This window comes from Vanessa cardui, chromosome 21 (genome assembly GCF_905220365.1).
Source record: "Vanessa cardui chromosome 21, ilVanCard2.1, whole genome shotgun sequence".
Classification (NCBI taxonomy): domain Eukaryota; kingdom Metazoa; phylum Arthropoda; class Insecta; order Lepidoptera; family Nymphalidae; genus Vanessa; species Vanessa cardui.
Genome location: NC_061143.1, coordinates 10,292,603 through 10,318,304, shown reverse-complemented (window position 1 = coordinate 10,318,304; position 25,702 = coordinate 10,292,603). Strand labels below are relative to the sequence as shown.

General features: G+C 30.4%; 1 protein-coding gene across 1 annotated transcript; it reads left to right on the top strand.

Annotated features, from left to right (window-relative positions):
* The first annotated feature begins 1,267 nt into the window (after positions 1-1,267).
* Positions 1,268-5,626, top strand: LOC124538775 (MICOS complex subunit Mic10-like). The gene is made up of 3 exons (XM_047115960.1): positions 1,268-1,484; positions 2,295-2,463; positions 5,518-5,626. Exons 1-3 carry the CDS (start codon positions 1,412-1,414, stop codon positions 5,528-5,530), a joined length of 255 nt encoding a protein of 84 aa, XP_046971916.1. The 5' UTR covers positions 1,268-1,411; the 3' UTR covers positions 5,531-5,626.
* Positions 5,627-25,702: the final 20,076 nt, after the last annotated feature.

The window sequence follows — 25,702 nt, the reverse complement described above, 5'->3', positions numbered from 1 at the left end:
TCAATTGACTCCTTAATTAGCGCCATACTACGCACTATATAAATTGTCGATAAGATTTTCGTAAGTTCGATTTTATGAACTTATGCGCTCATAGTTTGAGACAAAGAGATTTGGTTATACTAAACGCGTTGTCTGAATTCCGATTGATGAATAAAAAGTAGTTGGGAATACAATAATGTATAAGTCATAGAATAAAAATAATACATAATATTGATGTAGAAATTCCATTGGAGTTTTAAACATTCAATATAAAACACCAGAAAATTAAGCAATGCTGTGCCGTTGATATATAAACGACTAAAATAAACGACATAGATTAGCAAAAGATTATGAGACCAGCTAGGTAGGTAACGACTTAGAGTTCAGGCACAATAGTGATTGTATAATTTAAAAGCCACACTATTTTTTATACTTCTAACGTCATTCAATGCATCCGTTTTGACTATAAAAGCCCTTACACATGGGACTTAAAAGATAGGGCGTGATCCTGGGGCCTCACTTGTCCTATTTCAAACGGTTTAATTCTACAAGACAGCCGAGATGACCTATAAGGAGTGCTCTGCTGAGCTACGAGCGCAATACAGCATGGGAAAACCGCAGACTCGGCCTATGAAATCCCACATAACCTTCCCAAGGATTCGAGTACGTTTCAAAATATAATAATAATAATTTCCCTCGCATAAAAAGTACGTCACAGTAGCCTGCATAAACTATATGACGTTTCATTAAGATTGTGAGAGTTATTCCATAGCTTTCATTCGTTAATATCACAATTAATAAGGGAAAACCTTGCCCATTATTATTTAAGTAGAGAATACGGTTTGACCTGTCCAGATGAATACTTAAATGTTAATAAAGAGCTGAGATGGCCCAGTGGTTATAACTCGTGCATCTTAACCGATGATTGCGAGTTCAAACCCAGGCAAGCACCACTGTATATATATGTACCTAATTTGTGTTTATAATTCATCTCGTGCTCGGCGGTGAAGGAAAACATCGTGAGGAAACCTGCATGTGTCTAATTTCATCGTAATTCTGCCACATGTGCGTTCCACCAACCCGCATTGGAACAACGTGGTGGAATATGTTCCAAACTCTCTCCTTAATGGAAGAGGAGGCCTTATCACAGCAGTGAGAAATTTACAGGCTGTTACTTTACTTTAAATTTTAATAAAACATGATATAGATACTTTTTTTGTTTATTTGTATTATAAAGGAATAAGAATTCAAAGACAGAAAATGTCAGAAATGTATAAATGACAAATTGTTTTGTGATCGATACGTTATAAATTAGTTCTTATATATTCTAAAATATATAATTGTAACGAGTTCTATTTAATTATTTCCTTCAGTTTTAGGGACATGTTTATTTTTAGACATCGTATCTCCTCTACGTCATTGTGTATTAGAAATGCCTAAGCCAGATAATAGAGACTTTGATGAGAGATATACTGCTTGCTTTGTGGATTTTGGACTTAAAATAGGTAAGATTTAAATGGACCAATATACCGAGATCCATTAGTTGAACACGTAGAAATTATTTGGAAAACATAGCATTGTGGTGCAAGTCCAATGCTATGCAAGGACTGTAATTTCTTACTTTTCTTGGATGAAAAACAATTCACGGGAAACATGCTAGCTTCTAGATTGTTAACCCAAGTCAAATGAATTAGTAGATCAATGAGTTATCAAACCAAGCAAAAAGGAATCGAAACATTTTATGTGGATAAACATACGAACATGAATTTGTTAGTCAGTGTTTAAAATATTAGGTCCGTGGTCGTCAGATACTAAAACAATAAACAAAAGACCTACAAAAGTGGTCTACAGTTCAGGTGAAGGAGCTAGAGCTTGCTTAATTCGAAAAGTGAGTCTTATGATTCACAGACTTCATTATTGGTATAATACCACAGGATAATAGCGTGTTTTTTTATAATTTATATCCTACTAGCTGTGCTTGCGACCTTGTACGCGTTTGAATTCAACACAAAAAGAAAATATTGTATTAAAAATATTGCAGTGAGAGGCTGTCAATTCGGTCCAGCCGTTCCAGAGATTAGCTGGAACAAACAGACAGATAGACAGACAGACAAAAATTGTAAAAAATGTTTTTTTGGTTTATTTACCGTGTATACATACATATGCATTGAGAAAAAAAAGGGCTATTTTAATATTACAAACAGACACTCCAATTTTATTACATGTAATAGATGTGTCTAATTTTTTTTATTAATTTAATTAGTTTAGTTTTTGCTTTTTTACATATTTTTTAAAAAAAAATTCCTTTTTTCCAGCGACTGGTCTTCTTATTGGCAGTATGTTGGGAGGATTCTTTCTTCGCGGTTACAGAAGATGGCCTATGTTCATTGGTGGTGGACTAGGATTTGGAATGGCGTACAGTAATTGTGAAAACAGCCTAAACAACTATTTGCTAGCTATGGATCCTAAGACTTGTGTCATAAAGTAAGTAATTGCAGAGCAACTAAAGTAATCTATTTATATGTTGTTTTTGATCGAGCAATTTACCTCTACTATTAGTCGTGTTAAATCATATCATATATTAATAATACGTTATTGTGAAATATTTATCTGATATTTTTATGTTTTGTTCATGGTTAAGTTACCACAACACATCTATTAAGATTCGAAATTAAATAGTCCAAAAAATTCAACAACTAAAATTGAAACCTTATTTTCCGAATTCAATGCAACACTAAATATTTTAGCAGATGGTCATTTACATTTTGTCGGTTATCCTTTTAAAGAAGCCATTGATCGTAACCTACACAATGATCTCCTGTTTACTGTCCACACTTCAAAAGAGACAATTAGTTTAACTGGCGACATTTCTATACTGGACAATGGGAGAGGAAATAATTACGTCCATAAAAACGGTAAACGTGCTACTAAGGTTGTTGTTTTTGACTATTTAAAAATAGTAACCGACAATGTAAGAGCTGTAAATTACAAGAGAGATGTTAAAGAAATCGGTAAAGTTTAAAGAGTCATTGTGTTGTGCAAATGAGTTGAAATAAATATCGGTCATTGTGTGTTTCGAATAAGGTTGGCGCTGTTTGCGAATTCGGTTGGGACATGTAGAAATATTTATTATGAACTGTCAATATACAACCAGATATATAAATGCGAGTGTATAGTAAACCAAATTTGATGAAATTTGGTACTGAGGAAACTTGAACTTCTAATAATTTATGATATTTATTTTCCCTAACATATGACGATCAATCCTTAAAACGAGAGTCAACCCGCGTGTTACAACTAGTGTGAAATATTTTGTTCACAATTCATATCAAATTCATTTAGTGATTTTGTAACGCAAATAAGATTGATATATTTGCTTATACTGTTAATTCTGTATACAAAATATTTGATTCTCTCTATCGTTTATTATAATAATAAATTAAATATTTGATTCTCTCTATCTCTATCGTCTATCGTTTATTCCGTTCCTATGTAACAAAAATATTGTTAATCATTTTGTTACAAATATTTTAATTTTAAATAATAATACATTTACATAAAAACGTACGAATAAAAATTTATATATCAGACATTAAATTAAAAAAACACATATTTAAAAATGGAAAGAAATATTTTCAACTAATTCTTTACAATAAAAGAAATTTAAAGCGATCGTTATCGTGCCAAAATATCCCTTATAAATTACTTTGGAAACACAAAAAGTATGACCAATTAAGTCACTTCCCTTTGTTTAGTCTAAGCAATAATACCATCAACAGAACAGTAGACAGCCCTAACAAATCCTTTAAGAATCGTCTGGTCAGCGGTGAAGACGTTATGTGGATTTGTTCGCACCCAGCGGGACACTTCCCTGCTTTTAATGCTTTGTGCTTAATATAAAGGTCACTTACTCTTGCATCCCGAGCTATTCAAACTTTTAAAGTTTCAAGTCCTTTGTTTAGAGCGGCATCGCCTTCTTTTTCTTTTATTATGTGAAATCGGTTAGTGTTTGCAAACGTTCCACCTCTACTACCACCCACAGTGCTTTTTTCTACTTGATTTATAATGTTTGCTTTTTCATTTTTATGTCTTAATACTTGGTGTTAAAGTTCAATTTTGTTAGTTTTGTCATTTATATCTTTAAATTGGTCAGTCGGTAAATCGTCACTTGTTATTTCATTTTCAACCTTTTTATTTGGTTCGTGCTTCGGCGCTTTGTTTGTGAGTCATACAGTCGGAACTTTAAAGTGACCCGAATACGTAACAGTCGTTTTATTCTGGATAAAAATGTCAATTACATTCGGGTATTGCTTTCAATTGGAGGTCTGGTTTCGATCGAGAGCCAATATGTCCGGAGGCAACGTTGAATTATCTCTTTTTCATGTTTTTTGACAAACGAATCCTTTTGGAGTTTTATGGATATTTGTTTTTGACGGATAATATTATTATGCTATTATTTTGTCAATTTTTTTTTCAACATTATTCTTAGGAAAGAAAATGAATGTATGAGATTTGCGCGGTGATAGGATGCCAGCTCATTAGTGTAGCACCCAAGTATCCATTATTAAAACAGCAATCAGAAATATTTGGTATTATGGTTTTCTGATTTTTAATATGCATGGGAAAGAGTTACTGTGGACACAAAGAACATCTTTGGTATTGGTGAATAGGTGATTGGTTGCAAGAAATGGTTAAACGACGCCAAAACCTATGGGCTATCTTGATCGTTTAACATTAGATAGCCCATTAAAGTGTCTACTAATATTCAATTTAAAAAATCTAGAATTTTTGGGATATTAAGTTTGTTTAATAGGATATTCGTATGTATGTGAGTGTATTTGTGTCCGAAAGTTGTCCTTTATTTATTTAGATTCATGACAATAATTATGACCAAGAAAATATTGATACATTTTATTATATTGAGAATTACCGACATAATTTATCAAGGTAACTTACTATTGGTAAGGTACTTATAATTGATTAATTACTAAGACAAGGAAAGGTAAAAAAAAGGTATTCAAATAAACAAAGAATTCTTGAGAAATTTAATTGAAGAGTTGTCAAATGGATCCAAAGATTCACACTAATCTTTTAAGAGACAACATAGATGATACTGATGAGCTACGATCAAGTTATAGGAGGTCTCTTAAAGATTTTGAAAAGGTTTTTTTAATGATGTTAGCGGCTATTGTGAAACTTTAACGGGAGCATTAAATTTTATTCTGGATATAATAAAGATTAACCATTTAAGGATCTTATAAAAACACGTTAATTCATAATATCCATAAATAAATATTGGAAAACATCACATGCATTACTCTGATCCTAGTGACTAAAGAACTTGAGTTATGAAAATCAGAAGTAACGATGGTATCACTGTAGGTCTCGTCAATTACTTAAGTTACTAAGTAAAGCTGTAGTCTCTAACAATATTTCTTCATAGTAACTAGTAAGAACTTAGCACAAGTTATTTGCTTTCCAGATACTAAGAGTGAACATGTCATAATATTAAGTTTAACTTTACTCTCTTTGTTACAGAAAGAAGCCGTGACTCAGCTGGAGCGCTTATCAAATTTTCGTTCAATTAAAATTGTACAAAATTTACATTTGTATATATAAAATAATAATTATAATTCTAAATTTAAAAAAGGGTATTTTATTTGACATAATAACAACAACAACAACAACAGCCTGTAAATTCCCACTGCTGGGCTAAAGGCCTCCTCTCCCTTTGAGGAGAAAGTTTGGAACATATTCCACCACGCTGTTCCAATTCGGGTTGGTGGAATGCACATGTGACAGAATTTCTATGAAATTTGTCACATGCAGGTTTCCTCACGATGTTTTCCTTCACTGCTGAGCACGAGATGAATTATAAAGTTAAAGTAAAATTATATTTGACATAATAAGTTTAAGTAAAATTATTTTACTAAATTAAGGCTTTATTTTCACTTTACAATGCTTCAATGTTTCTAAACCTATGTAGCATTGGAACGTAATTCAAAGTCGAAATCAAATGTACCATTTTTAATTTATTATTTTTTTTATTTAAAAGACCAATCTGAACCAGTGAAAATAAAATATTTCCGTCCCCTTACTTTGACATGGATCCCATGCTCAGAAACTATCCAAACTTTCACCAAACTACCCTTGAAGTATATTCTTTATAATAAAAAAAGAATCATCAAAACTGATTGACAAGTATAAAATACAAAATGTATCGAATCTGAAAAATTATATAATTTAGCTTTATATCAACAACGTATATAATCCTTCATTGAGTGACACGTCTATTAAAGACATTTGTTACTTTACTGAATTAATTTAGATGCAAAATGAAGACCATTACAAAACCGTTTAAAAGTAAATAATATTAAAAAAAGCCTATCACATTAGATTGAGTAAACGAGAAGTTCTGAATAAATTATTTATTTATTTATTTATTTGTTTATTTATGAGTCCACAACAAAGGATACGCACTAATTACACATTCAAAATAAAACGGTATAAAGGATACACAAGTTCCTATCACACTATCATACTCCTTCAATTATAGGAGACCGTAAATAATAATCAGCTGTAAATTGAACAATTAGAATGTAATACTAGTAAAGAATGATGAAAACTACATCATGCTAGAGGTCATCGTTCGTCATCAGGTGTGACGTGAGTCATAATGTGACTCAGACACCCAACATACAGCCTAGGTGAGCTATAGAGTCGACGAAGCGAAAGTTTAATATTTTATGACGACTAAAAAGGTTTTAATTATTTGAAGAATTAAATGTGAACTTTTAAGCAAACGGTTGTAGTGTACTTTTTAAAAATATCATTTTTTTTTCTTTTTGAATTTCGAATTGTTCAAAGAAGGTTAATTATTAAAATAATCGTAATACACTTAATTTTTTGTAACCAATTATATACATAGAAGTAGTAATGAATATTCTAGAAAGACGTAACTGAAAGTTTTTCAACCGACTTCAAAAAGGAGGAGGTTATCAATTCGTCTGTATTTTTTTTAAATAATATATTACATTGTTAAGCAACTAAATTAGAAACGTATTACCATCTGTACTAGGTGAACTTTATTAAACATTATAATAAATTATAATAACACAATCAAATCATAACAGAAGTAATGTGACAACGTTCTTTTTTGTATATAAATCTTACTAAAATTCTGAAGCTTACTATTGAAATCGATACCAATGAATTATTATTTTTTTTTTACTTTATGTAATACGTTTACGTTTTTCATACAATTATTAAATTTAATAACATTTTCCATCGTATCTTAGATACAATCAACAAAACATTTTTGTACTAATTATTAAATTATCAAACATAAATATCAAAGAAAACATATAAATTTCAATACATAATTTATTCTGTATGTGTTTACGTTTGAAACATTACGTAAATAACAAACATATACGATTGTTAAGTTTGTAAAAGTTAAGCACTAAATCGTCTCAATGTTTATAACAGTTATAAAAACTCGTAAGTTAATAGTTGAGACTTGGAGTTCGTGACATAAAATAGGTCATCGCCTCGGGACTGGCTGAGATATGACTCGCTTTATAGTTCTTTGTTGCACAATTGCTAATGTGTAAAAAAACCTTAGCTATTGCAGAAGTATTTCAGAAGCTTAAGATGACAAAATGATATCACATTTATAATAATACACCAAATCTCCCGTATCATATTATTAATTATTTTAGTGACGCCTCAATTTAAAAAAAAAAGAAATATCTGTATATATGAAAGTCTTAATGCCACATGAAACAATAATAAATAGAGTTCAACAAATTATTAAACAAATAATAACAAAAATTATTTTATAAGCACATAACAATGAAAAGATCCGATTATAATATGTATAATAATGTAATATAATTAATTATGATAACCTGTGACGTTACACCGTACTGGAGGCTAGGGCTACTCGCTAACAACTTGCTTTTTTTAAGTTGTTGCAATTGGTCTTAATTTTGGATGCCCACTGTTATTGATTAAACTAAGGCCCAGCACACACGGCGCAACGCAACTGCAACGTAACTGCAACGAAACCCTTCTGAAATTATTAGTTTGAAACTCGTTTCAATCGATTTCCACACACGCAGCAACCTCACGTCTCACAATCAGTTCGGTTTTCTGAGAGAATAGAAGTCTGCGAAATGTCTAGTTTAAGTGATGAAGAAGTTATGGTTATGTATTTATATCTTCGACAAAGGAGAAGGCGTAAAAGAAGAACTATGTGGATACATCCCTACATTGATATTAATATCAACTGTCGTATGTTTGTGGCTGCCGGCCCCGAGAGTAGCTAGGTAATATCTTATTATATAAACAAGGATATTTTTCTACTTCTAACACAAATTCAATGCTTTGATTATCATCGTCAGCCATTTTGTTGATGAAAAAGGCGAGAATTCCGAAGAAACGCAAACACGAGTTTCCTGCACGCCGGTTTCAATGCAACTGGTTTCATGCAGGTTGCGTCGTGTGCGGTCTCTCAAAGGAGTCTATGGCTGAAACTCAAAAGTAACTAGAAGTCGCAGTTTCGTTGCAAATGCGTTGCGCCGTGTGTGCTAGGCCTAAGGAAAAGGCTGCTCAAAGGAACGGCAAACACGGTTACTTTGATTTATGTCTAATTTACTTTTATCTTGAAAATATAATATTTGCAAGGCTTTCTAAGTATTTAAATACACACATAACACACACCCTTCAAAGGACGCAGCATTTAATTTAGGAAACATCAAAACCTGAAGAGGTCTTTTTTATATTTTTATACTTTTTAAATCAACTTTGATGGAAAATTAAAGGAACCTGTATGTGTCGAATGGAAATCTTCTATATGTATCTAACAATTGAAATAACGTGATGGAATAAACTAAATAATTTTAAAACACGAGAAGAGAAAGGAGATCTTAGTCCATGAATTAGAACATTAACAGACTGTCACATAACTTGAAACTGGTATTGATTAATAACAATTTATGACAGTAATTAATTTTATAGCAAACGTTTAAGTTTAAGAAAATTCCGACATGCAAATGATCACTTGGAGGAGAGAATTCCAAGTCTCGCGATGTTTTCTGCGTCTGATAAATGTCTTCGCATAACTTTTATTAAACTTGCTTCCTCTTTTGGATTGTGTTATGTTAGCTTTTACGATAATAATCCATTGTTTTATTAAAACACAAATACCTAAGAGAATATTCTCTATCACAAATATATTTTTAACACCTATTTATTTTTGTAAATTATATAGCCATATTATTATTATTAATGTGTTTGACAATATTATCGATTTCATATCGTATGCAGGCTTATTATTATTATTTTGAAACAAAATATTTTTAATAATACATTTAATGTTACTTATTTATTATTGTTAAATAAATTGCTTAAATTGATTGAAGCTTATTTTATGGAATAGGTTGGCGGGCGAGCATAGGCGCCACCTGATGATAAGTGGTCACCATCACCCATAGACAATGACGCTGTAAGAAATATTAACTATTCCTGACATAGTCAATACGCCACCAAATTTTGGATCTAAGATGCTATGTCCCTTGTGCCTGTAACTACAGGTAAGTGTAACTACACTGGCTCACTCACCCTTCAAACCGGAACACAACAATACTGCGTACTGTTGTTTAGCGATAGAATATCTGATGAGTGGGTGGTACCTACCCAGGCTTGCACAAAACCCTACCAATCAATCAAATCAATCCATCAATCATCACTGAACATAGGCTTTTTACTAAATCTCAACTTTATTTATCATACGCTTTCAGTCCAATTCCTTATTTAAATCATCAGGTGAAATAAGAAATATTGGAATAAATATAAATAATTTGAATATGTTTTTCCAAATACATTTAATATTACGTCAAATCATTCGATGAAAACAATTTCTCACATCTTGATACAGTAGTGCGATTCGTAAGATTTCACTTCATAATCCACTCGTGAAATTTTGACAAACGACTAAGGATACGAATTTTGATACACATTACTTTTCACTTCACTATAAAACCTCTTTTCCGCTCATCTCATAATATCACCTAGTAATTACCTACATCTCTATTAATATTATAAATGTGAAAGTAACTCTATCTGTCTGTCGCTCTTTCACGACCAAACCACTGAACCGAATTTGATAAAATTTGATATGAAGCAAACTTGAACTCCAGGAAAGGACATAGGCTACTTTTTTGCCCAACACGTGACAACCAACTCATTAAAAGCAAGCTGTCGGGCGACAACTACGGGCGTCATATCGTAATATAATATACATACAATTCTTGATAATGTTATATAAATTTAAAGTAAGTTTTTGCGTGATTTGCTATCTTTAGCCATTAAGGCTTTATTATAACCGCACCCTTAATGGACACGTGTCTGCTATATTGTGAAACAATGAAAGATAGACGAAGTAATTTATATAATATCAGACGATCAAAGTGCGATGAAAACGCTTGATTACCGCTTTCCCTCGCTACTTAACATACGCCAATGACAAATATTGGATCAAATGTTTGTCCAATGTGAAATAAAATAAAATATTTATTATATTGCTTATACAAATTTATGTTATATATAAAAGTGAGAAAAACACCCTTGGTTTGAAAATAAATCAAATTAAAAATGTTATAAGTTAGTACTCATTATTATAAATGATTACAAAAGTTACTAAAAGCAACAATATCAAAAATAATTTCCAAATAGGTTTAAGTTTATAAGAATATATTTCAAATGTTTGTTCCAACACTGTATCAAATGTTGGACATATTGGGAACCATTATAAGCCATTTTTATGGATGTATCCGTGGGCGTGGCAGTGCACTAACGTCGTAGACATCACCAATAAAAATCGCCACGCTATTCTCGTATTAACCAACAAATTTAAGAAGTCATTAAGGTACCTATAATATACGAATAACAATTTACCACACACAATTGTTTCTTAATACTTCGTGCTTATTTAAATTGGTTTTATATGATGATTATAATCAAATGTCTGTTTGTGTAAATGATTTTTTTAAAAATAATTCTTTCCGATTGGGCTAATTAGCTATAGCTATTAGTTATAAGCGGTATATCAGATCAAATATTTTTTTTTATTTTTAGTATATTTTTTTGTTTTATTTTATTTTTTGTATTTAATCTTAAGATAATTGTATTTTATGTTTGTGGTTTACAATAAATAAGTATTAACATATATTTCCATTCATTCATGACATATAATAATTAAGTTGATTAACTATCGAGTTTCGCTCAGGTTTCACTTACTTCTGCACATATGCTGACTTCATAATATATATGACTGCAAGTACATAAAAGTAACGTCAATTAAAACGACAAAAATAATCACCAAACGATTTTGAATCTTTTGAAAATATACCTTACTTAAATATTAGTACAAAATATCAAACAATACTGATTTTGTAGTCACAATGTCAGTATTCTTAACTAAACTGAACTATCACAGCGGATTAACGACACAAGTCAACTAATAATATTTTATTACGGCAGTAAAGCGAAGCAGATTACAGATAACTGGCTAGGTTGGGTCAGTTAATTTAAAGTACACTTTGTCAAAATTTGTTATTACGCGATCAAAGAACTTTTTAATTTGTACGCGTTACATTCATATTTTATATTGCAGTACTAATATTTAAACATATATTTCGCTAACAGTATTTAATGTATACTTAAAACGAAAAAAAAACCTTAATATGGCATTTTTTGTGTTATTTCTAAGTGGTCATTTCTTTTCTATATGTCTGTCTGTTTATTCGGGGTTATCTTAAATCATGGAGGTATTGCCCTTAATCGCCACGCTGGACACAGCTGGGTTGGCGGTCGCAGCATGCAAGTAGCCCAAGATCGATCACAGTGGCGTGCTATTGGAGAGGCATATGTCCAGCAGTGGACGAAAAAGGGCTGTTGATGATGATGATGATGAAGATGGTTATTTGCGAGTTACCCAAAATTATTTCTTTATCGACCTCTGATACTATCTGATACTTACTATTGAAATACTCTATAGCTGTATTAAAATTGGCTCAATGTACGTTAAAAAAGAATATTGAATTATTTTAAAATAGATATTGAGATAGATAGATACATATTATGCACCCATAAAGGCAAACATATATATATTTTCTATGAATTAATTCATGTTTATTTGAGTGAGAGTTACACTCGATTTGTTGAACTCACAGCATGAAATAACAAATCAAACGAACGGCGACTGATCTAGAAACGATTGAAGATTAATTTAAAAAATATATTTTATCATTTTCGTTGTGTTTGCTTATTTTAATGAAACACTCCCTTCCCCTTTCTTTCATCAAAGATATCACTTTCATAAGAAGAAGACAAAATATAGTTTAATACATGAGAATTTAACAAATCAACTGCACATGGAATTAATATGTAATTTTAAAAATAAATATAAATTATTGTGCTGTCTGTACCTGTGTTTGATGGATACATTTGTCAGGTTATCAGTGACACAGCGGTGCATCGAACCTATTAACACTTTATTGACTATACGCAGTTTATTGCACAATGCAATTTACAACGCTTACTGTACTATGGAAGAGCCTGTTTGAGATAAACAATAAACATTTTAAAATATTTTCAATATTGTCTTGGAAAGTAGATCTAGATATAATAATTATATGACCGTCAGAAAAAAAATGATTTTTTTATAAAAAAATGATTCATAAAAGCTGATTGGCGAATGGGTCACGTGATGGTAAATGGTCACCACTGACGACATACATTGACAACGTAATAAATATTAAATTTTTCTATGTACGTAAGTCTTGTCTCCTTCCAGTCCTCCTCACGATGTTTTCCTTCACCACTGAGCACGAGATGAATTATAAAGACAATTTAAGCACATGAATCAGCGGTGCTTGCCTGGGTTTGAACCCGCAATCATCGGTTAAGATGCACGCGTTCTAACCACTGGGCCATCTCGACTCCTCAATTATACCTATTACATGCCTTTTAACATTGTCATTTTACGGAACTGTAGCTTTACAAAATTATGTCACTTCTAGTTTTTACAGCGAGTAACAGTAATTTAATTTTTCGATGGTATTTCGCCGTAACAATGTTGCCCTCGAAATGTGCGGTAACGTGCATTAACTACGACTGTGACAGATTTTATTACGGCGCTACCGGTTTAATCAATTCTACATATTATGTTACTTTCGACTATGTAACATAGTTATTTAATTATTAACATATTAGCTTTCCAACGGTAACTTTATCACGTGTGTAGGAGGTACTTTATACTCTGGATATTATGTATAGTCAATTTCAAGACGATCGGTTAAATAGTTAACAAGCTTAGCGTAACAATAGAAAACACTTTCATACATTAGTTTTAGAATTTGACTATCATGTTCTCGAATATGTTTAACTTTAATAATATTAACGATAAGAAGCTTGACTTGAAACTAACTTAAAATAAATAATTGCTACAAATTAATAATTTTTAGACAATAAATCCTTCTTGGGGCAAGGTATCCGTTTCTATAATAAAATTCCGCAGACATTTTTAACTTTGCCGTTTCGTAAATTCAAATCGTTTGTAAAAAATACATTGGTAAAAAAAGCATATTATTCGATACAAGATTTTTTAGATGATAAAAAAGCGTGGAGTTAATACCTGTTGACTTCTAAGCAGGATATATTAATTTAAATAATTGTATTTAACTAACACGACTTTGTATTTTTTAAATGTTTAAAAAGAGTAACTACTGAGTTTTTTGCCGGTTCTTCTCGGTAGAATCTACATTCCGAACCGGTGGTAGCCTTACTTAATTGTAAAATGACGAGTGCTTGTAAAATCCTACTTGAATAAAGTTTATTTTGATTTGATTTGATTAGACCATTATGTAAAACATTGGAATTTGTTACAAAAAAAATCTGAATATTTTTATATACACACATCAAATATATGATACTATATAAGTTTAATATTAAGAAATATCTATATAGATAAAGAATCTATTCAAAGATAAAAATCTAAAACAGACAATAACGAAAGATCGCAATACTATCTATCAGCTAAAAGATACGGCTGCAGAAATCTCTAAAAGCATTCTTTGTCAACCAACAGTTACCATTAGCTCGTATTCTACAGGAAATTTATGTCGACGTCTCGGTAGCACGTAGGAAATTTTTATTTGGCTAAATATTACCTCCCTCCTTGTCTCGGTCGTAAATAATATTCTTTTCAGAAGCTTATTGCGATCCTCGTATGAAGAAACAAATATACGTAACATCTACGAGAAAATTTTGCACTTCTCAAGCTAAGTTTAAAATTGGAGCATTGTATTTTGGTGCTTATCTTATTGACATAGAAGCGTTTATGGCTTGTCTTGTTTGTGGATTTTTAAATTGTTCGTCTGGTTGTATGAATTTGTTAGTACGACGTGCTATTGTCCAGTACGGTTTGTTAATCACAAAAATTACAAGCGTGTCTTGTCATGAATGTTTGTAACGTTCATAATTTCGACCAAATATTTTATACGCTTCACGTGCTGGAAAATGTATCCTTTTCTGTACTATTCCTTTGAATTTACGTAAGTACAAAAGTATATGCAGGGAATACGAAATTTTATAATTATGACGTTTAATTACATAGATGTCTTAGTCAAATTGAATGACGTTAGCCAAAAAAGAAACCTCTTAAAATGTCATATACGTACCCATCCGAATGAGTTGAGATTTTTTAAAGGTTGTCGTTAATACTTACGTGATTACTTCTATATTAAATTGTTAAAGCCTCTGTCATATTAAATAGTTGCTTAGGATATATCTAAAGATAAGTACGTATATGTTTTATTATTTATCAAATTTAGGTAGGCAGACTGTTAATTGATATGGTTTTACATCGTCAACTTTTGAAATTAAATATAATGCATTACATTGAAGTGTCGTATAAAACTATACAAATTCCCTAAATAATAATTAAAATATATCTTCGTTGTAAAAGCATTCCCACATGTGACATTGTTTTAAAAAAAAATGCATACAATATTTTCATGGATCTTATCATCGAATTAATGATGCGTTACGGAGTTATCACCTCGCCTTTCGAACCCTTGACATCATCAACATCGCTTTAGTTCAGTTTCATTGTCCAATATTTTTTGTAAACGAAATTAAACTCGAGAGATCGAGATCAGTGTATTATTGTTTAAATCTCTAACGATAAAAAGGACCCACTCACAATGCATATTTTGAATTCATTATGACCTGTGAACTAGTGGCATGTGTTCTTTGTCACGACCCTAAAACGATATGAGGTTCGTGCTTTCTCTTTGTAAGTTCATACACCTCAAGGATTAAGATTGTTGTATCGATGATTCATCTCGCTTGTGGTTTGTCAAATATTTGTAGCTTGAATGCCTTTGTACTATAAAAGTATAATGCATCTTCAGATTTTAAAGAATATAAATATGCTCGACGTCAAATGATTTTGAATTTGGAAACGTGACGTTTGTTTGATTAATGGCCACCTATTAATAAAATCGTGATTACTTTTGGATATAAAATATTACTTTGGTTATAAACGAGTAAATCACTGACAGACGTAAAAGTATTACTGAAATCGATTAGACAATTTAAAAAAGAACATTTTGAATATGTAAATGAAATACATAGTTTTATTTCAATGAGAGTATATAAAAAATAGGATCAAAAATAAATAGACGCAAAAAAAAACAATGCACAACGCGTAACGGAAATATAATTTACGTTAGAGAATTTTAAAATACAGTTGAACATTATTAAGTATCTATAGCGTGTCACATTAATCTACTGACATATTGTGATACAATTCCGTCACGTATAATTAATATTAAAGTGGTCCAAGGTATCTTCTTGCGTACCTTTAGGGTGCCATTGTTACAATTGATCTAACCCCAGTTCGAAATCCTTATCTCTCTTTATTATTTATTCATGGTCATTATTTGACCATTTTGGATCTAATGATGTGTTATCATTGTTCTTCTTTACTAAGAGGTGTGAAATAAGATATTTAATGGTCGTAACGAATGCCCTTTTGTTGGTATTATGATTTTAAACTGGGTCGAGATATTTGTGGAGTTCAATTTAAATGTTAAACTTTTTATAAGCATTTAAATCGTTTTGATGAAAATTTTATCAAGATTTTTATCTGATGGAACTATTTTTAGTTCTCGATAAATATAATTATCCGTGTAGCCATTAAAATTACGGCAAAAATGTTTATTAAATTTAACAATTTCAAAAATATTGATATCTTGAAGTTACTCGCTTAAATCGTTTCAATTTTAGTTTTATTGCAACATAACCAAGCAAAGCAACTATTAATCAAATTTTTAAACGACATAAGTGTATTTTATATTTTACAACTTGCAAAATCGATGCACCGGACAGATTAATAACAAACGTTCTCATCGAAACTTTTCACATTTAACTATTAAGTGGAACATTTGCTGTGCTATTAAAAATGTAACTGCTACTTCTATTATAAAACCAAGATCATTAAAATGTGCTCATACTTATATCACATTGTCTGTTTTAAGTTTTGTACATTTGTCACTCACAACACCTTCGAGGGGTCCACGTAAGGTGATAGTTTAATCGTTTTTAAACCGGTATAAGCAATAATCGACAATGTTGCAATGTTTATTAAACAAGGTAATAGCGCATTCAAAGCGTTAGATTCTATTATTTTGAACCGGTTTACTATTGTCTAGTGCCAAGATTTTATCTTTCTTCAAACCTTTTCGTACATTGTGTTTCAGTTTTAATGCTGTTTCTATATAACGATGTAGGAAAGTTAATTTCATTTTCTGCTTTTATGTTTGAAGCTTATGATCCTGAGTCCACTTCGACTTATAACGTTATTTTCTGTTATGTCTTAAGTTGTTTTTCCTATTTTCTTTTGATACTATTGTAGATTGTACGAAAAGATAAACCCTTGTCATCGAGATTTTATCTGAATCCTTTTTGCTTGATTATATAAGGTATTTTTTTCTACGAGCCTTAATATGTTTATAGTATATGTTGAGTAAAATCGTCTTCTTGTTTCGAGTTGATATCATCATATAAATATTATATTTCCATTAATTCTTCTTCTTTGTTTAATTTGAGCTTATTATTATGATGGTACTTAATAGAAATATAGACCTTAGGAATGTAACTTGTGAAAGTTGTTAGGCGCACCAAAAAATGAGCCACCTGATGTTAAGCGCCATACATTGGTACTATATGAATTATCAACCATACCTTACATCGTTAATAGTCCACCAGTATAGGGAACTAAGACTTATAACCCTTATGCCTGTAGTTACACTGATAAACTCATCCTTAGCCTCAGAAAACAAAAGCACTGAGTATTGATGAGTATTCACAGGAATGGTCAAAGTCCTAACAAATTATTTTAATTGATATATAGTATATAAACAAATATTTTATCTTATTAAAACGTTAATTCTTGAACTCGAATATTTAAAAATTTTTATACTTCAATATTCATATATTTTTTTAAACTTGATCCGTATAAAGAACAAGCAACGTCTTCAGACGACATAATCGTTTATGATGACAATGCCGAACCCCTAACCCCTTCAATTCACACGTAACTCTTCCTTGACCCACATGCAAGCACCCCAACGAATCAAAGAATAGCCAGTAATGAGAACATTAATTCTAGGTCATAAAATAAACAATTTATGTGCGAGTACTATAAAATGAGACACGGTTTCTTTCGGACATTATGTGTGTTCTTTTGATACAATGTTGCTGAATTGTTGAGACAAATTTTTTGACATCTGTCAGACTTCGGAAAGGTATGGAGACGTATTCGATTACTAAAAAAAATGAAGAAAGAAGTGTGGCGTTGTTTATTGGAAGATTAATTTTGGGGTTGATCTGTGTCATGTTATGTTCTGTTATGTTCTATAAAGAAATTTTATTTTATGTTATATCATTTCTTGAAATCTTTTCATAAAGTTGTTTATCTACTTAAGAAATTTTGAAAAGACATAGAAAGCGTCATGCTTATATATATCAACGTTCGATCTTCTCTAGGTTTCTATTATAACTTCTCGATAGAACGTATGTTAAATAAAATAAAATAAAATGAAACAAGAGACTCCACTGGCACAAAGGAACAAGACAACTAAATATTAAGCCCATTCAAAGAAAAACAGTAAAGGTACTAATAATCCATATATTTCTGAAAGTCCATTCGTCGGACATAATTGACCATAAATAAAGTATATTACACATGTACATTTCAACTATTGAATGAAAAGGGGTCAGGCTATAGACAACTCTTTGTGATGTACTTGTCTTTGCTTACAATTTGCTAACAGATTATAAATAACATGTTCCATTGTTATTTTATTATTTATATTAAAGCATTGTTGGATAATATACAAGTTTTTTTTGGCTTTGGTCGTAATTTAAAAAGTATAATAGCGTTTCGTAAGATTTAATTAGAGAAATGTGTTTCATTTGATGAAACATTATAGTATATTATAAAAAAGGTTAATTCAAATGGAAAGACTCGGTGTATTCAGAATGTTGAAATTATGTTTCTTAGGTTTTCATATATGATTATATATTAATTATATAATCAATATTTTACAGGATACCCAATAAAAATATATGCAAACGAAACCGCCATGCCAAGTATCTGTCAATGATCATAATACCGGATTATAAAATAATATATAAACGGAGTCTTACATACAGCTGACTAATACTTAGAAAAAAACATATTTCAGGGTTATTTACGATTTCAGAGGGTATGTCTTACTTAGGGATGTTTTAATTTGAAATAGATATCTACTATGTTTATAATAATATTAAAGTTTGACTTAAAGGCATTTAGTACAAGAATGAATTTAATTCTTTCACATTTATAGATGACTAAAATGAATATATGAAATACTAGCTTTTGCCCGCGACTTCGTTCGCGTGGACTTCAGGTTCGTCCCGTCTAGTCTAGTAATCGCTTAAAATCGCTTCGTAAATAAATCATTATTTCTCGTACAAAGTAAAGGATAAAAAATGGTTATTGTGGGTTATTCCTAAGAGATAAACATATGGACTTTTTTGTAGACCTTTTTAAGTTGTACAATACTGTAGTACATTGTTTTGATCTATCTTGTAGGATTCAGTCAGCGTTTGCAATGTAAGCGCAAAAAATGTGTTTTTTTACGACCTCACATTAGAAACCTCAAAAATTGTAGCCTATGTGTTATTCTGATGTATAAGCTATATTTCATTCAAATCCATTCAGTAGTTTTAACGTGAAAGAGTAACAAACATCCATACATACAAACTTTCGCCTTTATAATAGTAGTAGGATAACAACGTGTATATACCTATAATGTGATATAGTGGTAGTGTATACCATCGCGTGCACCGCTAACCAGAACAGCTAGCTGATAAGTATAATAAACTAACAGAATAATTTATAATTAGATTTCTTATCTATTTTCATTTCCCTTTATAAAAATGTTACAGAATTTATAATAGAAAATTTCTTGTATTTTCTGCTCTTTATATTTACTTGGTGGTAGGATTATATGAAGGCTGCCCGAATATGTATCACATTATATTATATACAACAAAATAAGTATAATTATACTTTTTTCTTGTAATTATAGGAAAATAGCATAATAAACAACATTTGACAGCAATTTGTCAAGATCATGATTAATATATGATATTTATTATGAATTTACGAAAAAATAGCGTTTTGAGCGTCGACGTAACTAGTATCGGAATTTTACAAATAAAATGAAAGCGGAAATAAGTGGAAAGGTGCAAGAGTGTTATTATAAATAAATGTATATTCATCAAAAATTCTTAGTAGTGCACAATATAGCTGAGTTATTAGCACATCAAATATGTAAATATAAGTCTTGTTTAATTTTTTTCCTATTTCCGCTGGAATAGACTATAGTTAAGTTATGTTCCGGTTTGAAGGCGAATGAGACAGTGTTACTAGAAACACAATAGATATAATATTTTTGTTCCTAATGTTGGTGCATCACTTATTTCCGGATTGGTTAATATTTCCTACACAAAGTCTATGGGTGCTGGTGACCTCATGCCAAGCCATTAAACGGCGCAACTTCTTATCAAATTTAAAACATCGGTTTAATTTGTTGACTAAGAAATTAGTACGTACGCTTCTAAAACATCATAGTTATATTCAACAGTTAATAACGGAAGGATATTTATTCGAACCCTCGTTTGAACTTTGACATAACATGAACAAAATTATATCAGATCGCCCTTGGCCTTACATGTTTTAATTTATTATATGATTAAATTTTATTTCTATGGGAATTTTAAACACAGGTGTTTTTCAAAGCGAAATTAAAATAAGAACTGATTTATTACCTAACGTTCTTTTTTTAAATAATAATTATAACACTGATTAAATGACATGGCCAGTTATAACAAAAGTGTCAATTATTATAACTACATTAATTAATAATTATAATTTCCAATTTTATATGTTATTATTTAATATTTTTATGTTGTACAGCAACTCACACCAAAGAATGCTTCGTTTTTTTATGTAATAGCTATTCTCATTAAATAAATATTTGCTTATATATATGAAATATGATATTTTATATACTAATAATGGACTTAGTTTTTCTTATACATAAGAAATATATAAAAGAATACTTTATTTATCGTCCAAAACACAGGATATATTAATTGCTAATAGCTACGTCACAGTTATAATGAAATGATACATCTTCATTATCCACGTTAAAAATAACTGAGTTATGTATAGTACGACACAACATAGATGTCACATCGGCAAAATTCGTAAATCCGATCACATCCGAATTGAGTACACTATCCCAAATTATCAATATTTATTACTCATGCGAATATGATCTTTGCACAAACGTAATAACTTGTAATATCATATTACCTAATATATTCGTCAATTTGACGCGTCGATTTACATGCACTTGCTTTCTCTGACGCTTGAATCTATAGCGACGAATAGCGTCGAATGTCGCGATAGGGAGCTATTTCTATTGGTTGTGTCAATCGGCAGTAATCGGTTTTATTTTCATTCCATTCCATTTTCCGATGCTACATCTAATTTGTGTCGTACTATACTCACTTAAGACATATTGTTAAAGATTTAAAGCACTAAATATTATGATGATGAATGCGTCACCTATTGCGATTTGACATTCTAAATATTTGAAAAATGTGAAGCATAATGGTTTCAAATAAAATAAATAAGTTTATAGTTAACGCATTATTATCCCTAATATTTTATTGTTAGAAAACGTTACTCTGTATTCTAATATCGAAACATAAAAATTACATCATACTAGCTTATTGTAAATTATATTATAATTGTAAAGAACCGATACGGAAATGTAAAATTTATTATCGGATATAAACTTTCAGCTTTCCTGGGAGTCCTACACAAACTTGCCATATTTATTGTCAAAAGGTGTTATGAGGCGTTAGTTAAAAAATCTTACAGAAATTACTTTACTTTATACTTTATTGTACACACAAAAAGATAAATAAACACAGCAAGGACACAGTCTTAATAAAAGAGTACAATTTTGGCGACCTTATCGCTGCATAGCGATCTCATCCATGCAACCAATAATTACTTTTACTATTTAAAAAAGTAACATGTAATTAGAAAAAAACGAAAATAAACACATAGCTTAAGAGTGACTCTAAAACTAGTCATATTATATTTAATACTAGCTGTACCCGCGACCATGTACGCGTTTGAATTTAACAAAAAATATATATTATTGTAGCCTAAGTTACTCCTTATTATATCATTTATCTGCCAGTGAAAGTCCCGTCAAAATCGGTCCAGCCGTTCCAGACATTAACCCGAACAAACGGAAAGACAGACAAAAATTGTAAAAAATCTTATTTTGGTATATGTACCGTGTTTACATACATATGCATTGAGTTAAAAAGGGCTATTTTAATATTACAAACAGACACTCCAATTTTATTATATGTATGGATAATAAAGCTATTGTTAATATTTCAAATCAAATTCTGCCCAAATGTCTGACCCATTCAGACTTGACTTAGACTAATAGGACATTCGCGAAGACACAAACATACTTATTCAGGAGTTGACAAACGATGACAACGAGATAAATCTTCATAATCACGTCATCAGCGCGTCTTACGCAAACAATTTCTAAATTATGCCCAATAAGTCCAGGATAGATACTCCTGCATTGATATTCAACACTGACATATTTAATAATCGAAACTAAAATATACAACACTACTAATTAGCACAAACGAAATTCAACCTTAAGATAACCTACTTAGATCCAAGTTCGAATAACAAAGGAAATGTAGTTATAATCTTTTACAATGCATCGAGTTACCAGTGTACGATACTTCCCTTCTCCAGTAAATACGGTCAGCCACGTTTAATATCGTGTCATCTGTCAAGATTGTTTGCGCGATTCTGGTTCTTATTGCTATAGGATATAGGCTAAAACCGCATACATAACGCGGTCAGAAGGTGTAAGTGGTAGTGTTCTATTGAAGTCGAATATTTTCCCCCGCCCGACCCTAACAATGAATAGGGCTGTCGATTTTTAATATTAATTTTATATTTATTTGATATAAGTTTAACAAAAATCAAGATCGCATTTGAATATGTAAAAACCTGCATTGGAAGTGAATAGAATTTTTATAAATTTACATAGTAATAAGCTGATTAATTTTATGTAAAGCAAGCATAAAACTCAACATATATTCTATCACCAAGCTACGATATTTTGTAATGTTGTGCTCTTGAAAACTGGCTATGAGCCAGTGTACAAGGATAACTTAGTTCCCAAGGTTGGTAGCGCATTGGAGATACAAGGAATAATAAATTAAATATATATTTATTTCAGGTGTCTAAGTATGCTATATCATCTTTGCTTTTATATTACTACAGAACTCAGATACACTCTAGGCAAATATTGTATATGGTAGATATATATATAGCCATATATAGCCGTTATCGTACAGTTTTGATTTATTGAATTAAATTTTGTCATCTATAATACACGATAAATTTAATTTCAATAATTAATTATTAACTTTATAAATTATATGTCTAAGATATATCAAGGTATTATATAAATTTATCGATAATATAATATTAATATAATTATGCATCGCCAGCCCTAGCACCGTAACGCCCCCTGTTACCGCGGCGACACAACGTCGGTCACCCTTTACCGACCGGCATCGTAGCGTCGTCCACATTATCGATAATACAATGAATTATTTATTACATCCATCACTATTTGTTACGTTTGACAGTTTTGTACAATTGGAAAAAAAATGATTGTTTATGTAAATCTGCATAATTTCTTAATATCTTCTATGTATTTATTTTTCACGATAAATTTTAATTATTGAATTAAGTAATTCCTCATTTCACGAGTCGGATGTATTTTTTTCTAGAATGAATTATTCCACTTAAACAACTAACACTTCAATTTAATATAATATTTTGAAATCAACAATGACGTCATCAATACCTATCTATATATTTTTACACTAAAAAATATAAATGGGAATAACGCAATCTAATAACTGCCTTGAAATAATCTATAATATAAATACCGATTTTCCAATTGGAAAAAATGTAAGCAGTCTATTATTAGGGGATAATAACACTTATGTTACGTCAACGTTACGACATAACCCATGGTTAAAAATCGCAACCATCCATTACAAGTATCTAAAACGCCTTGTCTTATGTCAACATTTCAAACACAGATGCATTTTTAACATTGTGAACTAAGAACTGCATCAAACACTTCTTTTGTGTCACGCTATAATTATTCAACTATACAAACACGATAATAATGCTTTAGGTTAGCACGTAAGTGGTAACTTGAAAGTTAAGACGTTTTACTTGGACGTCCCTTTCATTTTTAATTAGATTATGGTACTTACACAGATGGTCGTGTAATCTTTTTTAACTTTTCCGAGGTTAAGTAATAGTGAAAATTAATATATAGGTAATTAACTTATTACATATTGTTTCATATTTGGGATCATACTTCCGGCTCAATCAATCAAAATAAACTTTATTCAAGTGGGCTTTTACAAGCACTTTTGAATCGTCGTTTAACAATTAAGTGAAGCTACCACCGGTTCGGAAAGTAGATTCTACCTAGAAGAAGCGGCAAGAAACTCAGTAGTAACTCTTTTTCAACGTTTAAAATATACAAAATCATGTTAGTTAATACAATTAATGTAATAATTCCGCGCTTTTTTATCTACTTAACAGCTACTTAACGTACACTTAAGTTATTACCTAAAGTTTAATATTTAAGACAATACCTGTGACTACTTAATTTATTAAGATATGATGATATTATAGCTAAGTTAAATACACAAATATACAAAAATAAAACATATCGACAAAAACGTTCCAATAATCTATCTAATTACCACTATATCGACTTCTTCACATCACTATTCGATGTGTTGCGATGAGTCAGACTATAGTTACGTCAATATATAGGTGAGTGAGTGTATGCTATTATTCTTTTTAAAAAGTTTATAATCCTTATTCCTTTAGTTTAGACCTGTTATTAGTTGTATGTTGGTATGCAATTTTCGAAAACAAACTTTCAAATTTAATTATTTATTAAAAAAAAAACTTTAACATTTACTACTTTTTAAATTTAATTTTTAAATATTTATTAGTAAATTGTTGTACTTACTTAATATAAACATGGCTGTCTGATTAATATCTGTGTCAGGACCAACGATTTAAAAAATGAAGAAATTGGCGCGTAAAATGACAGCTGACAAATAATACAAATAAAACTGTATTTTTATCACAAATAAGTTCATACGTATAAACATTCAAACAATTAATGGGCAATAGTGACATGATTATTTTAATTTAAATATTAAATAATATATAATAGCTAGCATTCTTGCCACCATTCCACGCGGTCAAGATTTATACAGTAACTAGTTTTAGTTCATTTTTGTATATATATATTTAAGCATTTAATGTTGTTAATTCTCATTTTAATTAAATAAAATTTAAATATTGACTAGAAATTTGTTAATGGCAAGAGGTACCTATGATTTAGAATAAGACTTTTTGAATCGCATAGAATTTTAATCCGTTTTTTTTTGGTTAATTTATAATAATACTGCTTATTGCTTATTGCCTATTTTTTCATGATGCGTTTAATTGGCAAATATATAAGAAATTCAAGAACTTATTATATAATACCTTGATCCAAGAAGGTACAGTGGATTGAAAAAAAAAAATCAAAAAATCATTATCTTTTCACAACATTTATGTTCATAGTTATCTTCGTTTAATTAAACCTGTGTGTCAGTTGGGATAGTCAACAAGAAGACGAATGATCGTAATTGAAATACCTCACAGACGTCGCCACATACATCCATTGATTTTAATCGTATCTTACGTTGCAACTTCCCAGCGATAGGAGATATTGTATCTTGTAATATAAAAGAATTATTATGCTTGTTTCATTGAATTCTCTTTTTGAATATGAGTTTCTGTTTATTCAAATATTACTTAGTGGTGTGTGTTATGTTCATTTATGTGTGTATTTTTATAGTGTAAGAATACAAGCTTATTTATGCATTA